Genomic DNA, 12,864 nt, shown 5'->3' on the forward strand with positions numbered 1-12,864 from the left:
TCTGTTGAATCCAGGCCTCCCCACTCTGTGACAGCTGGCGGGTGGGGTGACAGCTGTGAGAGTCTCACAGAGACTGCCAGTGTGCCACTGACCCGCAGTCTCTCACATCCTTCCCACCCAGAGGCCTACTTGGGAACCCATCTTCGGTGTTTGTATTTTTTTTTAAATCATGGTTATTCTTGATTATTTGCCTTTTCAGAATTTTTTTTAATTGAGATGTTGGAGACACAGGAAGAGACTTGTATCTCGACTATCATGGCAAAAAGTTTAACGATAACGTTTCTCTCGCTGTGTGTGTAGTGCAATTCTCAGCATCAACCAATTCAGGGGCCAGAGGATCAGAGGGTTGTGTGGAGAACTGGGAGCGGCTATAACAACACAGCGATGGCTCTTATACGTGCATGAAAGAGATCAAGCCACTGTCAGCAACCTCTTTCAAACGATGAACTTTCAGTATTCTTTCTCCGTCCCTTCCATGTTTGAAATCTGGGTACAGCGAGTTCAAATTCAACCCAGGTGGGTTGCGCTTGCCATTAGCTTTCTTCCTTGATAATAAATAAAGCTTTAGAAGCATAATCAAGTTGTTTACTTTCTCTCCCTTCTCCCTAAATTACTGTCTGCAAAATGTAAATCCAGATGGAAACAGACTCTCCATTGCTATTTTGGGGTTTGCCTGAGTCACAAGGTACTTGTGGTGAGTCACTGGCCTCGTGGTTCACGGAGGCTGCCTGGGCACTTGAACCGACCCTCCCATCCCAGTCCAAAAGGCCCATGTCTTATGATGTGGCCAGCTTTAACGATGGGCATAAATCACTGCCAATGGATTTCCCACGGGGCTCAGGGGAAAAAAATCGAACGCTTTCCTGAGCTTCCTCTATTGAGGTCAGGGCCGGTAGAAAGGAGTTTAGGTGACAATTCCTTTCAACTACACTACACAAGATAGGTGGCCACTTTACAGGCCAACTTCCAAATGAACAGAAAGGGCTGGGACAGGCTCTGGCAGTGACACTGTTAACAACAACAACAAAGCTATCAGTGCTTATAAACAGGTATTAACCATCAAACCAGAATTCAAAGCCAAGAGAGGCAGAGCAGTGGTCCCACACGGTCTCCCACCTGTAATCATTACAGAAGGGTGTGTGTGGAGCGCTGCCCAATGCTTAACCCACTGTGCCACCAGAACACTCAGAAACCCTGCTCCCCCTTTTACTGTCCCCCAGGAATGAATAAGAAAGGTATGCTCTTTGCCCACCGGGAAATCCTCTCCAAGATGCGTTTTGGCCGGATGGTGCCTTCAGACAGGATTAGTCTCTGTGCATTCACAAGCCCCCGGCGCGCAGCCCTGAAAGTTTCAAGCGCAGTACAGCCAGTCCCCCCCTCCCCCCGCCGCCGCCCACACACGCTGGGCTGGGCTGGGTCGACACGGAGCTTAGGACCCAGAGGGCGCCTCTGGGCGCCGCTGCAGCGGGCTGGCCGGGGAAGCTCCCAGTTCTAAAGAGAGGCTGTTTACCAGCCGGCAGCCACCCGGCAGGTCCGCCTGCAGGGCTGGGCCGACGCACACCGCCGGCCGCCAGCGCTCGCGACACGGGTTGTGCATCCACCTGCACGGCGGCCGGGGCGAGGATGCTGCTGGCCTGGGTGCGCACGGTCCTCGTCAGCAACATGCTACTGGCAGAGGCTTACGGAGGGGGAGGTAAGGAGATGGACAAGCTTGCCTGTCTGCAGCGACTTCACGCAGCCGCACCGGGAAAGCCCCCTCGCTTCCCACGGCAGCCGGGCTTGGACGGGACGATGCCGGGCAGGCTCTCGGCTGTCTCCTCTCACCCAGGAAAAGCGCTTCAGTCCCTTTGCTCTGCCTTGCAGGGGCTGGCAGCTCCATCTTTGCGCTTCAGAACAAAGGCAAGGAGCCACTTCCTCTTTCCTGGGGCTCCCAAATCGCTGAGTTTGGTGGGGGTTCACCCCCCCCCACGCACACCAGCCTGTTCTTTCTGGGGTTCTGTGCACCCTGTGCTCCACCCCAGCCCCTTCCAGGGCTGCTTGGACTGAGGGGGGCTGGGCATGGAGTCCCAGCTTGGCGCCAGAGTTGAGGGGTCCCCGGAGTGCAATGTGTGCAGCCGGTGGCACCTGGCCCAGGTGGCCGCCCCGGGCGGGGGGGGGGCGGGGAGGGCACAGCAGTTTATGTAACCCCAACATCTGGGCGGCCCACCATCTCCCTAAAGGGCGCCCCTGGTTGCCAGTTGAGAGTTACAACCCCTGGAGTCTCTGCAGGGCTTAGCTGGCGGGGCACACACCCCAACACCCACTGCCACTGCCCCCCACACTGATTAACACACAGACGGATGTGCTGATGCTCACACCGATACGCACCGACACACACGGATGTGCACACCAGCACACACGCGCGCGCACACACGGGTGCACCTACTGATGCCCACGGACGGGCACACAGGCACACGGACACACAATCGCGCTGGCACGCCCGCGGGGCTTGGTCCGCCTTTGTCGCCCAGCCGCGACGGGTCTCGCCCGGGCCGGGAGCCCAACTCAGTGTCTGCGCCCCGCTTGCTCACAGGCTGCTTCTGGGACAACGGCCACCTGTACCGGGCGGACCAGCCCTCGCCCGCGCCGGGGCTCCGCTGCCTCAACTGGCTGGACGCGGGGAGCGGCGCGTCGGCCCCGGAGGCGGGTGAGTGTCGGGTCTGGGCGGCGGGGGGCGGCGGCGCGGCCCGAACCCCCGCGCTGACCGCGGTGCCCCCTCGCCCCACCTAGGCGCCGGCAACCACAGCTACTGCCGGAACCCGGACCGCGACCCGCGCGGACCCTGGTGCTACGTGGGCGGCGAGGCCGGCGTCCCCGAGAAGCGGCCGTGCGAGAACCTGCGGTGCCCAGGTAGGTACTCGGATGCCCCGGGCGCGGACCCCCGCGGTGCACCTGGGAGCGGCCGTGGCGCCCGGGGCGCACGTGGGACCGCGCGAGGCCGGCCGCCGCGCTCCGCCCCCGCGGCCGCCCATTGGCCAGGGGTGTCTCCAGGCCGCGGGGCCGACAGCCGATTGGCCGGCGCCGCCGCTCCCGGTGAGCTCACCCCGTGCGAGAGCTTGTAAACAAGCGGAGGAGGCGGGACCCCACCCGGGTCGCGCGCCCGGCCCGGGGACCCCCGGGGGTACCCGCGGACCGCGCCCGAGCTGCGCGCCCGGCGCGGGGACGTCACGGGCGGCTGTTGCCCGTTCAAGGAAAGTGTGCCGTGCGCCTGGCACGGTGCTCACAACGCACCCCGCTGCCCCGCCTCGGGAAGAAGTGGGGGGCGGGGGGTTTGTGGGGGTACTTGTGAAGCAACCTCTAAAGGATGCGACCACCTTTGTTAGACGCCGCCGGGCGGTGGCTCCAGGGGCAGCCCGCTAGAAGTGCGACAACGTGGCAATTGGCATACAACTCGCTGGTTGTGACCTGCTCAGAAGGGTCACTGGTGCTTCTTGGCATGGAGGGGTGTGTGTGACTCCCGGGGAAGTTGGCCCTGGGCTAAGCTCGGAGGTTAGCCCAGATGGGAACAGATGCAAAGGAGGGAGGCTGGAGTGTCCCTTCTCTGTGGGTCCCAGCCCCCACTTGCCTGGTCTCAACTGTGATGCAACATCTCAGGCTAGGCTTTTCCAGGTCTAGTGCTCGGGGCGGGCAAGATTGGAGTCCATTTTGGGGCATTCGAAGGTGGAGCTCCCTAACACGCCCCTACCCTCGGATGCAGCTCAGCTGTGGAATTCACTCAGGACCTCTGATGAGAGCTGTTTTCCACCTTCCTTCCAGAGATCCCAACCCAGGCACCCCCAACCCCTGGAACAGAGAAGGAGGAAGCGTCCCAGGAAGATGAAGCGCATGCGTTCCCTCCTGCCAATGCCCTACCTGCCCGCAGCGAGGCTGCAGCTGTGCAGCCTGTGATTGGGATCAGCCAGCGGGTCCGGATGAATCCCAAGGAGAAGAAGGACCTAGGGACCCTGGGTAGGATGGCTCCCCCTGCCCCCCATCCTTGTTGGATCCCTCACCAGATGCCATTTGCTGACTGTCCAGATTGTGGCTAATGGGACTTGTTTTCTCCTTGGCAGGCCACGTGCTGGGCATCACCATGATGGTGATCATCGTCGCCATTGGAGTTGGCATCGTCTTGGGCTACACTTATAAGAGGTCAGCGTCCCTCTGGGTTCTCTCGAGAGGAGGAGTGGGGAAGGCACACAAAGTCCAATCCGGCTACTCTGAGTCATTCTTACACAACCAGGAAGCCAGGGGTTGACAGTAGAACAGGGTACTATGCAGCCACTTGATTGTGGCCTCCACCTGGTGGTTGGACACAGCCTTTCCTCCCACGCTGTTACTCCTCATCCGCTGTTACTCCTCATCCGAAGGCTTAATGAGATCAGGGGTTCCAGCGTCCCGTTTTACAGAGGTGAAAGCTGTTGTCAGAGAAGTGAAGTGGCTTACCTAAGGTCACACTGCCTGAGAGTTGCAGAATCTGGTCCGAGTCTGGCTTTTTGGATGTTAGCTTCCCCACAGTCTGGTCCAGGGTGCCTGGCATGGAAGGGGGATGGGGATGGCTCTGCAGGAATTAGGCTGGCCACTCCCTGCAGGGCCAGGAGATGGAATTGTGTGTGTATGTGTGAATTATGAAATTCTGCTGCCGCCGAAGGTCCGCCCCCTGCCACTCTGTCTGCAGCTGGGGTTTGGGTGGACTGAATCGGCTCACTCCCTGTGATGGAGTCGACTGTGATTCACTAGCGCAGAAGGAAAGAGTTGGAGAGCAGAGAGCCTGGGTACTTTTGTCACCTCATCTTGTATGAGAAAGCCCAGGGAGGCTCTCTGAGACTCTCAGGGACCTGGCCTGTGGCTGGGACAGCGAGCGGAGAAAGAGTATTTTCAAAAGTCCCTGAGACACTATGTGGAGGTGTCCAGGGTCTCAAAAAGTGACAGGGGCATGATGACCAGCCAGAGTGGCAGTCATTTTTTCAGCCCTGGCTGACTCCGGGAAAATCATTTACCAGGTCTGGGCAAAATCCTAGCGTTTGCCTTCCAGCCCTGTGCATTGGTGCTTCTTTCTCCTTTCCTTAAGTGGTCTGAGCATCCCCAAGGTGAGAACCATGCTCGAGTCACAGCTACACTGGGGGGCCCAGCCTCACATCACCCTAGGCTGTCAGAGCTCGATGGGTCCTTAAGAGGTGATGTCATCAACCTCATTATTTTACAGAAGGAAAAAAAAAGGCACTGTTGGCTAATACTAATTCGTATTTTCCATGTGCCCAATTTAACAGGCTTCAGCTCCCCTAATTCCCCCAACACACTGAGAGGGAACTGCTGGTATTATCCTCACGTTACAGATGAGGAAACTGAGGTGAGGGCATCAGGATCTTGTCCAAGGTCACACGCACACTTAGGGGAGCTCAGTTTGCGATCCTGCCTCAAGTAGCCGCTGTACGGCGTGAAGCCTACCAGCCGCTCTGAGGGAGACAGATTAGGCTCTCTGCTCTGGTAAAGATCGACAGCTTTGGAAACCCCTACATGGGGGCCACAGATGCACAATCAACTTGGTGGTGGTGGTGCGTGTGATATTGGGAGATTTGGTTCTCTTTCCTTCTCCTGAGTACTGGTGTGGGGCAGAGGCCTGTCCTTGCTTAGCACAGCAGAGGGCTGGATGATTGCTCTCTGAGCCCCATACCTACTGTATCTGTCTCTGATTCTGGAAGCTGGGGTCTAAGACCCCCTTCTAACCCCCAGGCCACAGTGGGGCAGTTGACATGGTAGGTCCCCTTTCTTTCTTTCTTGGTCCACTTTCTTTACTGCTTTCGAGACTTGAGAGAAATGGTAAGTGGCCCTGGCCTTAGCGTTCAGTCAGACCCAAGCCATGTGGCTAGCTAACCTTTCACATAGTCCCTCCCTCCTCAGCCTCTGGACAGCAGCTGGTTCTCCTCCAGTGTTGTGACAGCTTCCAGACCTCCGGGTGCTTGGGAACTGACGGGGCTGTTCTTAATCCTGAGCTTAATTCTGGTGCCCAGTGAGGAAGCAAGACCTTCTTCTTCTTCTTTCTAGATTTGGTGTTCTAGGCAGTCACGGGACTACCTTGAATCTTAGAGGTTGCCTCCCTGTAAACTCTGGGCAAGGTTCCAGTCACCTGACTCCCTAACTCACTAACCACCAGACCACTCCCCGCTGCCTTCAGCGGCAGCTCTGAGAACACAGTGTTCAACAGGAAGTGGCATGGGGCTGGAGACAAGCTCTCCGCTGTCACATGCAGCAAGTGAGGTTTTCACTCTCACCAGAACCACAAAACCATGTCCTGGAGAGCGCTGTCCGGAAGCACAGTACATGTTTACGACTCCTCCGCACATCGGCACATCTGTTAAAGACTGGTCCGCCCCTCCCCACTATAGCCATGCCCACCCTGCACCCACTCGCCCAAGATCAGCCTGAAGGTTAACTGTGAGCTGTAGGGCAGCTGCCCCTTGCTATGTGCTTCCCTCACCACGGGCCCTAGTGAGTGCTGCTGTTCCCCTGACCTGGCCCAAGCCTCACCCCCCTCTAGAAGGTAGCAGAGCCCATGCCCACCCCCCGCACAAAGTCAGTCAGTGAGGTGGAAGAATTGTCCAAAGCTTCTGAAAGTGTACATTTGCTTGGAATCACAAAGTAGGCAAAATGGAAACAAGCAAGCAGCTAGGGCTTTTGGAGATCCAAAGACCAGGAGCTAGGTCTTCAACTGGCCTCAGTTCTGGACACGATGCTAGACAAGTCTCCTATCTCTGGGCCTCAGGTTTCTTACCCCTGAAACAAGGCTTGTTGATCTCATGATCTTCCAGCCCTGTCTGCTGGTGCAGGGGCAGTGCTGGGTTCAAGTCCCAGCCTGGCTTGGCCCTTGGGCGGATGATTTCATCTCTGCTCCTCCTCTTCTCCCAAGAAAGCGCACGATCGATATCCCCGAGGCTTGCTGTGTGCATGACATGAGTCAGTGGGTGCTTACAGTCCACAGCTGCTTTGGAGGGTCTTCCCTGCCCAGAGTGTGGCCCAGTGCTGCTTCTGTCTGGGAAGTTGGCAGAGGTTCCTGGTGACAGTTACGTAATAGTGCCTGAAGGAGGTCTTCCTGCGGTGCCGCCATCTGCCCTGGAAGGAGGAAGCCTGAGGCAGGCTGCATCTGCGCCTGCTCCCTCTGGCCAGCCTGGCTCCTGGGCCTGGCCTGGGGTAGAATTACAGCAAGCAGCCCACGCTGCGGAAGACCACAAGGCGGCGGCTAATGGCTGGCGCTTTCTCGTGGTCAGGAAGGATGAGCAATGGGCAGGCACCAGGCTTCCTCCCTGGGGAAGGAGGGCTGCAGGTCAGGACTGGACAGAGGGGCTCAGTCGGGCAGGCCTTTGTCCTGGTTGTCCTGACTACCAGGTCCCCAAGGCCAGCCTGGGGACTGCGCGGCAACCAGCCCCAGGAGCAGTGGCTGGGCTGCTCTTGGAGGAAAAGGCCCAGAAACAAGTGTAAGGCACCCCCACCCCACCCACTTAGGAGAGGAGCTGCCACCGGCTGTGAATAAGCCTTTTGTTCTTTCTTGGCCGCCAGACAACAGCCCGACTGCCCCTGGAGACAGAGAGAGGGAGCCCGGCCTGCCTGATGGTCATTGACGGCAGCAGCGTGGTGGCCTCTCCTGTCTCCTGAGTGAGCTGGGCAGCTGCTTTGTCTCCAGGTTTGTCCGCAGGCACTTGGGGCTGGGTAGCCTGCAGGTGGATGAGACCACAATCCAGCCTGGCCGCAGCCCTGCCTCTGTCTCATGACTCCAGATGGGCTCTTTCCCAGCCTCACTGCTCAGCAGCTTCCCTGCCACAGCCAGGTGCTTGCGGGGTGGGGTGGCGGAGGCGGGTGTTGCTGAGAAATGCAGTGGGGACGCTACCTAGGGAAACTGCTGTGGAACTTAAAGGAGATGGTGTGCATACCAAGTGTTGTATCCAGCCGTGGGTGGGTCATTCTCCCTCACACGAGGCAAGGGCATTTCCCAGCATCTATAGGTACTCTGGAAGCTGCTAGCCCCTCTTGTCTCCCCCACCCCCTCTCCAGCCCCTTAGAGATTTTGAGCTTCAGGCCTTGGCAAAGCAACAAGCTGGTCTCCTGCCCCATTGTTTGTGTGTCTGTGTGTGTGCGTGCGTGCGCTATCTCTCAGTGGCTTGGGGAGGCCATTAGTAAAATTACACTGGGCCCTCCTAGTTTCTGCCTACATGGGCAGCCTGGAAGGCCCTGGCTTGATTCTTGAGGCAGGTACGTGCTTGTGTGGCAGCAGCTGTATCTGATCTCAGGCTGCAAGGGGGCTACACAGTGTCTCTCCACGTGGATAGGGCCCGTCTGTCCCTCCACCTCTTGGCCGGTGGTAGCCAGCACAGAAGCGGAGAGGCTGACATATCCTGATGCTGGGGTCCCCCTCAGCCAACCTGGGGGATGACTTCAGGGATGAGGTCAGCTCCTGGGACCTCACAGTAGGGACCAGGGAGCCAGGACACCTCTGGAGGTGACCAAGCCCAACTCCATGTTGTTCAGAGGGGAGAGGAAGGTTGCTGGAGTCACAATCCTTGTCCTGGCTGGTCAGTGGGAGCGTCACATTGGGAAACCAATGACGATAACCTGGCTTTAGGAAGTCATGACCAAGTCCTCATCACCTGTATGATCTTACAGAGGTTACATCATCCTACTTGTGAGGGGCGTTTACCCCGGTCTCACCGATGAGGAAAGTGGGCAAGGCCCGGAGAGACTGCTTTCTCCTAAGGCAGTGGTTCTCAACCCCTCTGGGGAGGGATCGAACGACCTTTTCACAGGGGTCGCCTGATTCCTAACAGTAGCAAAATTACTGCTGTGAAGTAGCAATAGAAATGTGATGGTTGGGGTCAGCACATGAGGAACTGTATTAAAGGGTCACAGCATTAGGAAGGTTGAGAGGGTTACTGAGCAGGTTCTACAACAGATGGGTTCAAGTCCATTCTGAGGCTCTGTGCACGCTCTGTGCTGTGGCCTGCTTTGTCCCGGGACTGGTCTCTGGTCCTTCCTCATGGCACGTCACATCACGGTGGATGTGCGGCCGATGGACCTCCCCTTCCGTGGATAGCAGGAGCCTGTGTGTATTCACTCAGCCTCGGGGCCGGGGCTCTACCTGGGACGTCCGTGAGGGCTGCCTGCTGCTGCTTGTAGAGGGTGTGGACCAGGACCTGGGTCTGGTGTGCTGTGCCAGGGACTTCCCAAACCCTCTTATCTGCACTGGGAGAGGCCAAGCAGCAGGGCCAGGAGACCCTGCCCCACTGTTCACGTGCACGTGTGTGTTAATATAGTCAGTACTTCTCTGGGATCAGACTTGGCTTTTAGCCCGCTAGGCCCTAAAGAGTTTCTCAACCTCTTTGGGCCACTTGTGTATGAAATGAGGAGACTTAATCTTTATGGTCGAGCTGAGAATGAAATATACGTGTAAAATATTCCTTATAAAGAAAATCAAGTGTGACATGGCCCATGAAGCGAGCATGCCACAGGAGCAGAGTGAGGCCACACGATGGCCTGGCTGGATCTGAACCTGCGAACACCGTGTGTGAAAACGCCCGGGTCTTACAGAGTGGCCTTTGTCCCACTGTTTCCTGCAGACCTAAGCAGCCCTTCGCATCCACTAAGGGGTGTGGGGGGCTCTCACCTTTAGAACAGATAGCTGAGCCAGTTTTCTGGGGAACTTTGTGGGTAAGGGCTGAGGCCAGGCCAGTTTTCTGGCCACCTGATGCTCTGAGCTGAACCAATTCCTTTCCTCCACATTAACTGGACTGAGTAGCAGAGGCCAGAGGTACAGGGAGCTGGGTGTGCAGCCTGGTCCCCTGGACCTGGATCGACATCCTCCCTGGTGGTGACCATGGTCAGCCCTGCCTCACCGGGCCTCGGGACGCGATGTAGTGGGCATGCAGCCTGACCGTCTCCCTTTCTTGACAGGGGGAAGGACTTGAGAGCGCAGCGGGAGCAGAAAGCGTGTGAGAGAGAGATGCAGTGGGTCACACTGCCCTTGTCTGCCTTCACCAACCCCACCTGCGAGATCGTGGACGAGAAAACCGTGGTGGGCCCCACCAGCCAGACTCCGCTGGACCTTCAGGAGGGCAGCGCCCCTCTCATGGACCGGGCGGGAACTCCTGGTGCCTGAGCCCCCACTGTTGCAGGACAGCCCACCCTTCCAGAGCTGGGGGCATCGACACTTTCTGTTGTGATTAGACCCTCCCTCCACGTTCTTTTCAGTGTGAGCAGGCAGCAGGCATGACCTGGGGCTGAGGACTGCCTAAGTGCCCCTCTCCCTCCCTCGCTGGGAGCAGCGATTGGCCCCATGGCTGGTGCTGCTGACAAGGGCTTCCAATCATTGCCTGCACTCCGGAATCACACCAGGGATGGATGGATGGGGAGCCCCCGCCCCCCACCCCGCTGGCTTCCCCGCTGATTACCTGAGCTGGCCTCAGTGCCCCTTCCCATTGGTTCTGCGCGGGCTCGGGTGGCACACACCACGCTTTGTAGTTCAGGCCGAGCACATCGAGAGGAGGTTATTTTTGTAAAAAAAAAAATGTATTTAGTTTTTAGAAAACTCTCTGGGGTGGGAACTGCCTACTGACCCCTGAGACGAGTCTGTACAAAAGCCAGAGCTGGGAGTGTGCCCCGCCTGCTGGTGGGGATGTGCCTTGTCAGCCAGGGGCCAGGGCGAGGCCGGGCACTGACTTCCTATTTGGAAAGGAAAGAGCTACACTGAACATTCCACTTCGGAGGAGGGTGGAGGAGGAGCCAGCCCTGACGCTAGGCTGCAGGGGCAGACAGCCTTAGACTGTGTCTCTTCGCTCTGGGTGGCCAGGGATCTTGCTTTGCTTCACAGGGGTGACAGCAGCCACCTCTGCCATGGGAGTCACTCGGTACAGCCCCATGAGCGGCTTCTGCAAGATTAATCTGGAAACGAAGCCTCGGGCTCAGGTGGTAAAACTTGGCAGGAGCTGGGATTTGTAGGTGACCCTGTGTCCGCCAGGCCAGTGCCTTCGTTGGGGCTGGGGTCTCAAACCCCAACTTGCAAAAACAATCACAGAACCACTGGGAGGGTCCTAAGGGCTCTTCACGCCTTTTGGAGACAGAGAGGGTCCAGAGAAGGAATGTGCCTGGCCTAAGCGATGGGCATGGCCAAGAGCCCAGCTTGTGACCTGGGGCAGCATTTCCCCATTGCATGGTGCTGGGGCCCCACACCCTGCAGTACCCCACCAGTGCAGAGTCCCTTCCCAAAGCCTTGCCACCTGCAGTCAGGTTGGGAGGGGGGCCTGGGCCCTGGGGCGGTCCCATGGTGATAGTGATGCTGGAGAAGAGGACATTACTGGTTTCTACTTTTCTAAAAAAGCACTTCTCTTGTCTACATTTTATATACCTCATTCTGACACCTACATACAGCGGGCAGGAAACTGCTCTGCATTTGACTTACATAAATGAGAAACAAAAAGGAGTCGTTTGTGGTGCATCAGGAACACGACCTGGAAGTCCAGGGCTGTGGGTGACCCTGTCAGCTCTGGTGGGGGCGGGGAGCCTGTGGATCCCAACCCCCTATTGACTCAGGAGGCTGGAGGCCCCCACAGTTGAGCGGGCAGTTGGTAAAGAGCCCCTTGCTCTGCCTGGCTTTTCATCACGAACCCAGCAGCTCCAGCATTCTCCAGAGGCAGTGAACAGTGAATCCGGGTGCCAACAGGTCTGCCAGGGGCTGGAGTGAGTGGTGGTTGGGTCGCAGCCACGGGCAGAGGGGTGTGCTGGGCGAGAGGCTGCAGGGTGACTCCTGGGGACACCACAACAGAAGACTCCTACCAGGAGTACTTCTCGAATGCTTAGCAGGGAGCTCAGAAGGGCTGCAGCCTCTGAGAGTCCTCTGTCCAAGCCCAGACCCTGCTCCCGAGCCTGGGCTCCCCAGAACCACGCTGGATTCCTGGAGCCTGGGAGAAATCACCTTTGGGCATGCCAGGTTGACACTACTAGAAGCCCATCATCTAGCCAGCCTATCCTGCCCGAACGTCCAGAGCATTCCCCCCACGGGGAAGCACAGATACGGGTCTTCTCGAAAGGACTTGCACACAGACACAAGGGATGAATCCATCTCCCCCATTGGGCAGCTGTCCCGGTGTCGTCTTACTGTGGTGGCGTGCACGTCACCCCTTGGTGCGTAGGTTTCCGTGGGACTTCCAGGCTAAGACCAGGAAGGAAGATCTGGAGTTCTACTTCGTGAACTGTGGCCGATGAAAACCTTCTGGCTCACACCTCGGCGCTGTCTGGAACATACACAGCGGGCACACGTCTAGCTGGGAAGACGGCTCACTTTGTGTGGTGGTACATGGGGTCCTTACGGCAGAATTAACTCCACGGGCACCGACAACGTGAAGGTGTCACCCAGCCCTGCAGAGAGGACACCAGGACAGCTAGGCTGCGCAGTCTGCACACTGGGAGCTGGGGAAAAGCAGGGCCCAAGGCCTCACGCAGTGGGCACGCTCGAGGCAGGCGTGTGCAGCCAGGGCGAGGGGATGGGACTTGTGCGTGTGCGTGTGTGGACACACAACCCTCTGCAATGGGGAACTTTGTACTCTGGGGGGAAGGTGGCCAGTGGTGTTCTAGAACATGGATTCTCAAATTTATTTGTCAACTGTCCCCTTTTCAGGGGGGAAAAAAATTTACCTAGTGCCCTCGAGGCAATGAAACACTTTTACACCAGCACACCCTCCGTGGGTCACGGCAGTGCCCCCAGGGGCAAGCCCACTTTGGGAAATACTGTTGGCCCCGCGTTCCTGGGGCAGACAGGTCAGCAGACCCAAGTAGCTGCTTGGGCAAGTCGCTTTGCCATCTTGG

General features: G+C 57.9%; 1 protein-coding gene across 1 annotated transcript; it reads left to right on the top strand.

Annotated features, from left to right (window-relative positions):
• Positions 1–1,472: 1,472 nt before the first annotated feature.
• On the top strand, positions 1,473–11,479 carry PIK3IP1 (phosphoinositide-3-kinase interacting protein 1). The gene is made up of 6 exons (XM_075534345.1): positions 1,473–1,693; positions 2,573–2,686; positions 2,770–2,889; positions 3,796–3,987; positions 4,092–4,170; positions 9,958–11,479. Exons 1-6 carry the CDS (start codon positions 1,624–1,626, stop codon positions 10,160–10,162), a joined length of 780 nt encoding a protein of 259 aa, XP_075390460.1. The 5' UTR covers positions 1,473–1,623; the 3' UTR covers positions 10,163–11,479.
• The last annotated feature ends 1,385 nt before the right edge of the window (positions 11,480–12,864 follow it).

Source organism: Tenrec ecaudatus, chromosome 16 (assembly GCF_050624435.1).
Source record: "Tenrec ecaudatus isolate mTenEca1 chromosome 16, mTenEca1.hap1, whole genome shotgun sequence".
Classification (NCBI taxonomy): Eukaryota; Metazoa; Chordata; class Mammalia; order Afrosoricida; family Tenrecidae; genus Tenrec; species Tenrec ecaudatus.

Bases quoted from the DNA above. Each gene is read 5' to 3' on its own strand.
- PIK3IP1 (XM_075534345.1), top strand. From the start codon at position 1,624: ATGCTGCTGGCCTGGGTGCGCACGGTCCTCGTCAGCAACATGCTACTG. The intron at 1,694-2,572 runs GTAAGGAGATGG...GCTTGCTCACAG, and splicing joins AGAGGCTTACGGAGGGGGAG to GCTGCTTCTGGGACAACGGC. The intron at 2,687-2,769 runs GTGAGTGTCGGG...CGCCCCACCTAG, and splicing joins CGCGTCGGCCCCGGAGGCGG to GCGCCGGCAACCACAGCTAC.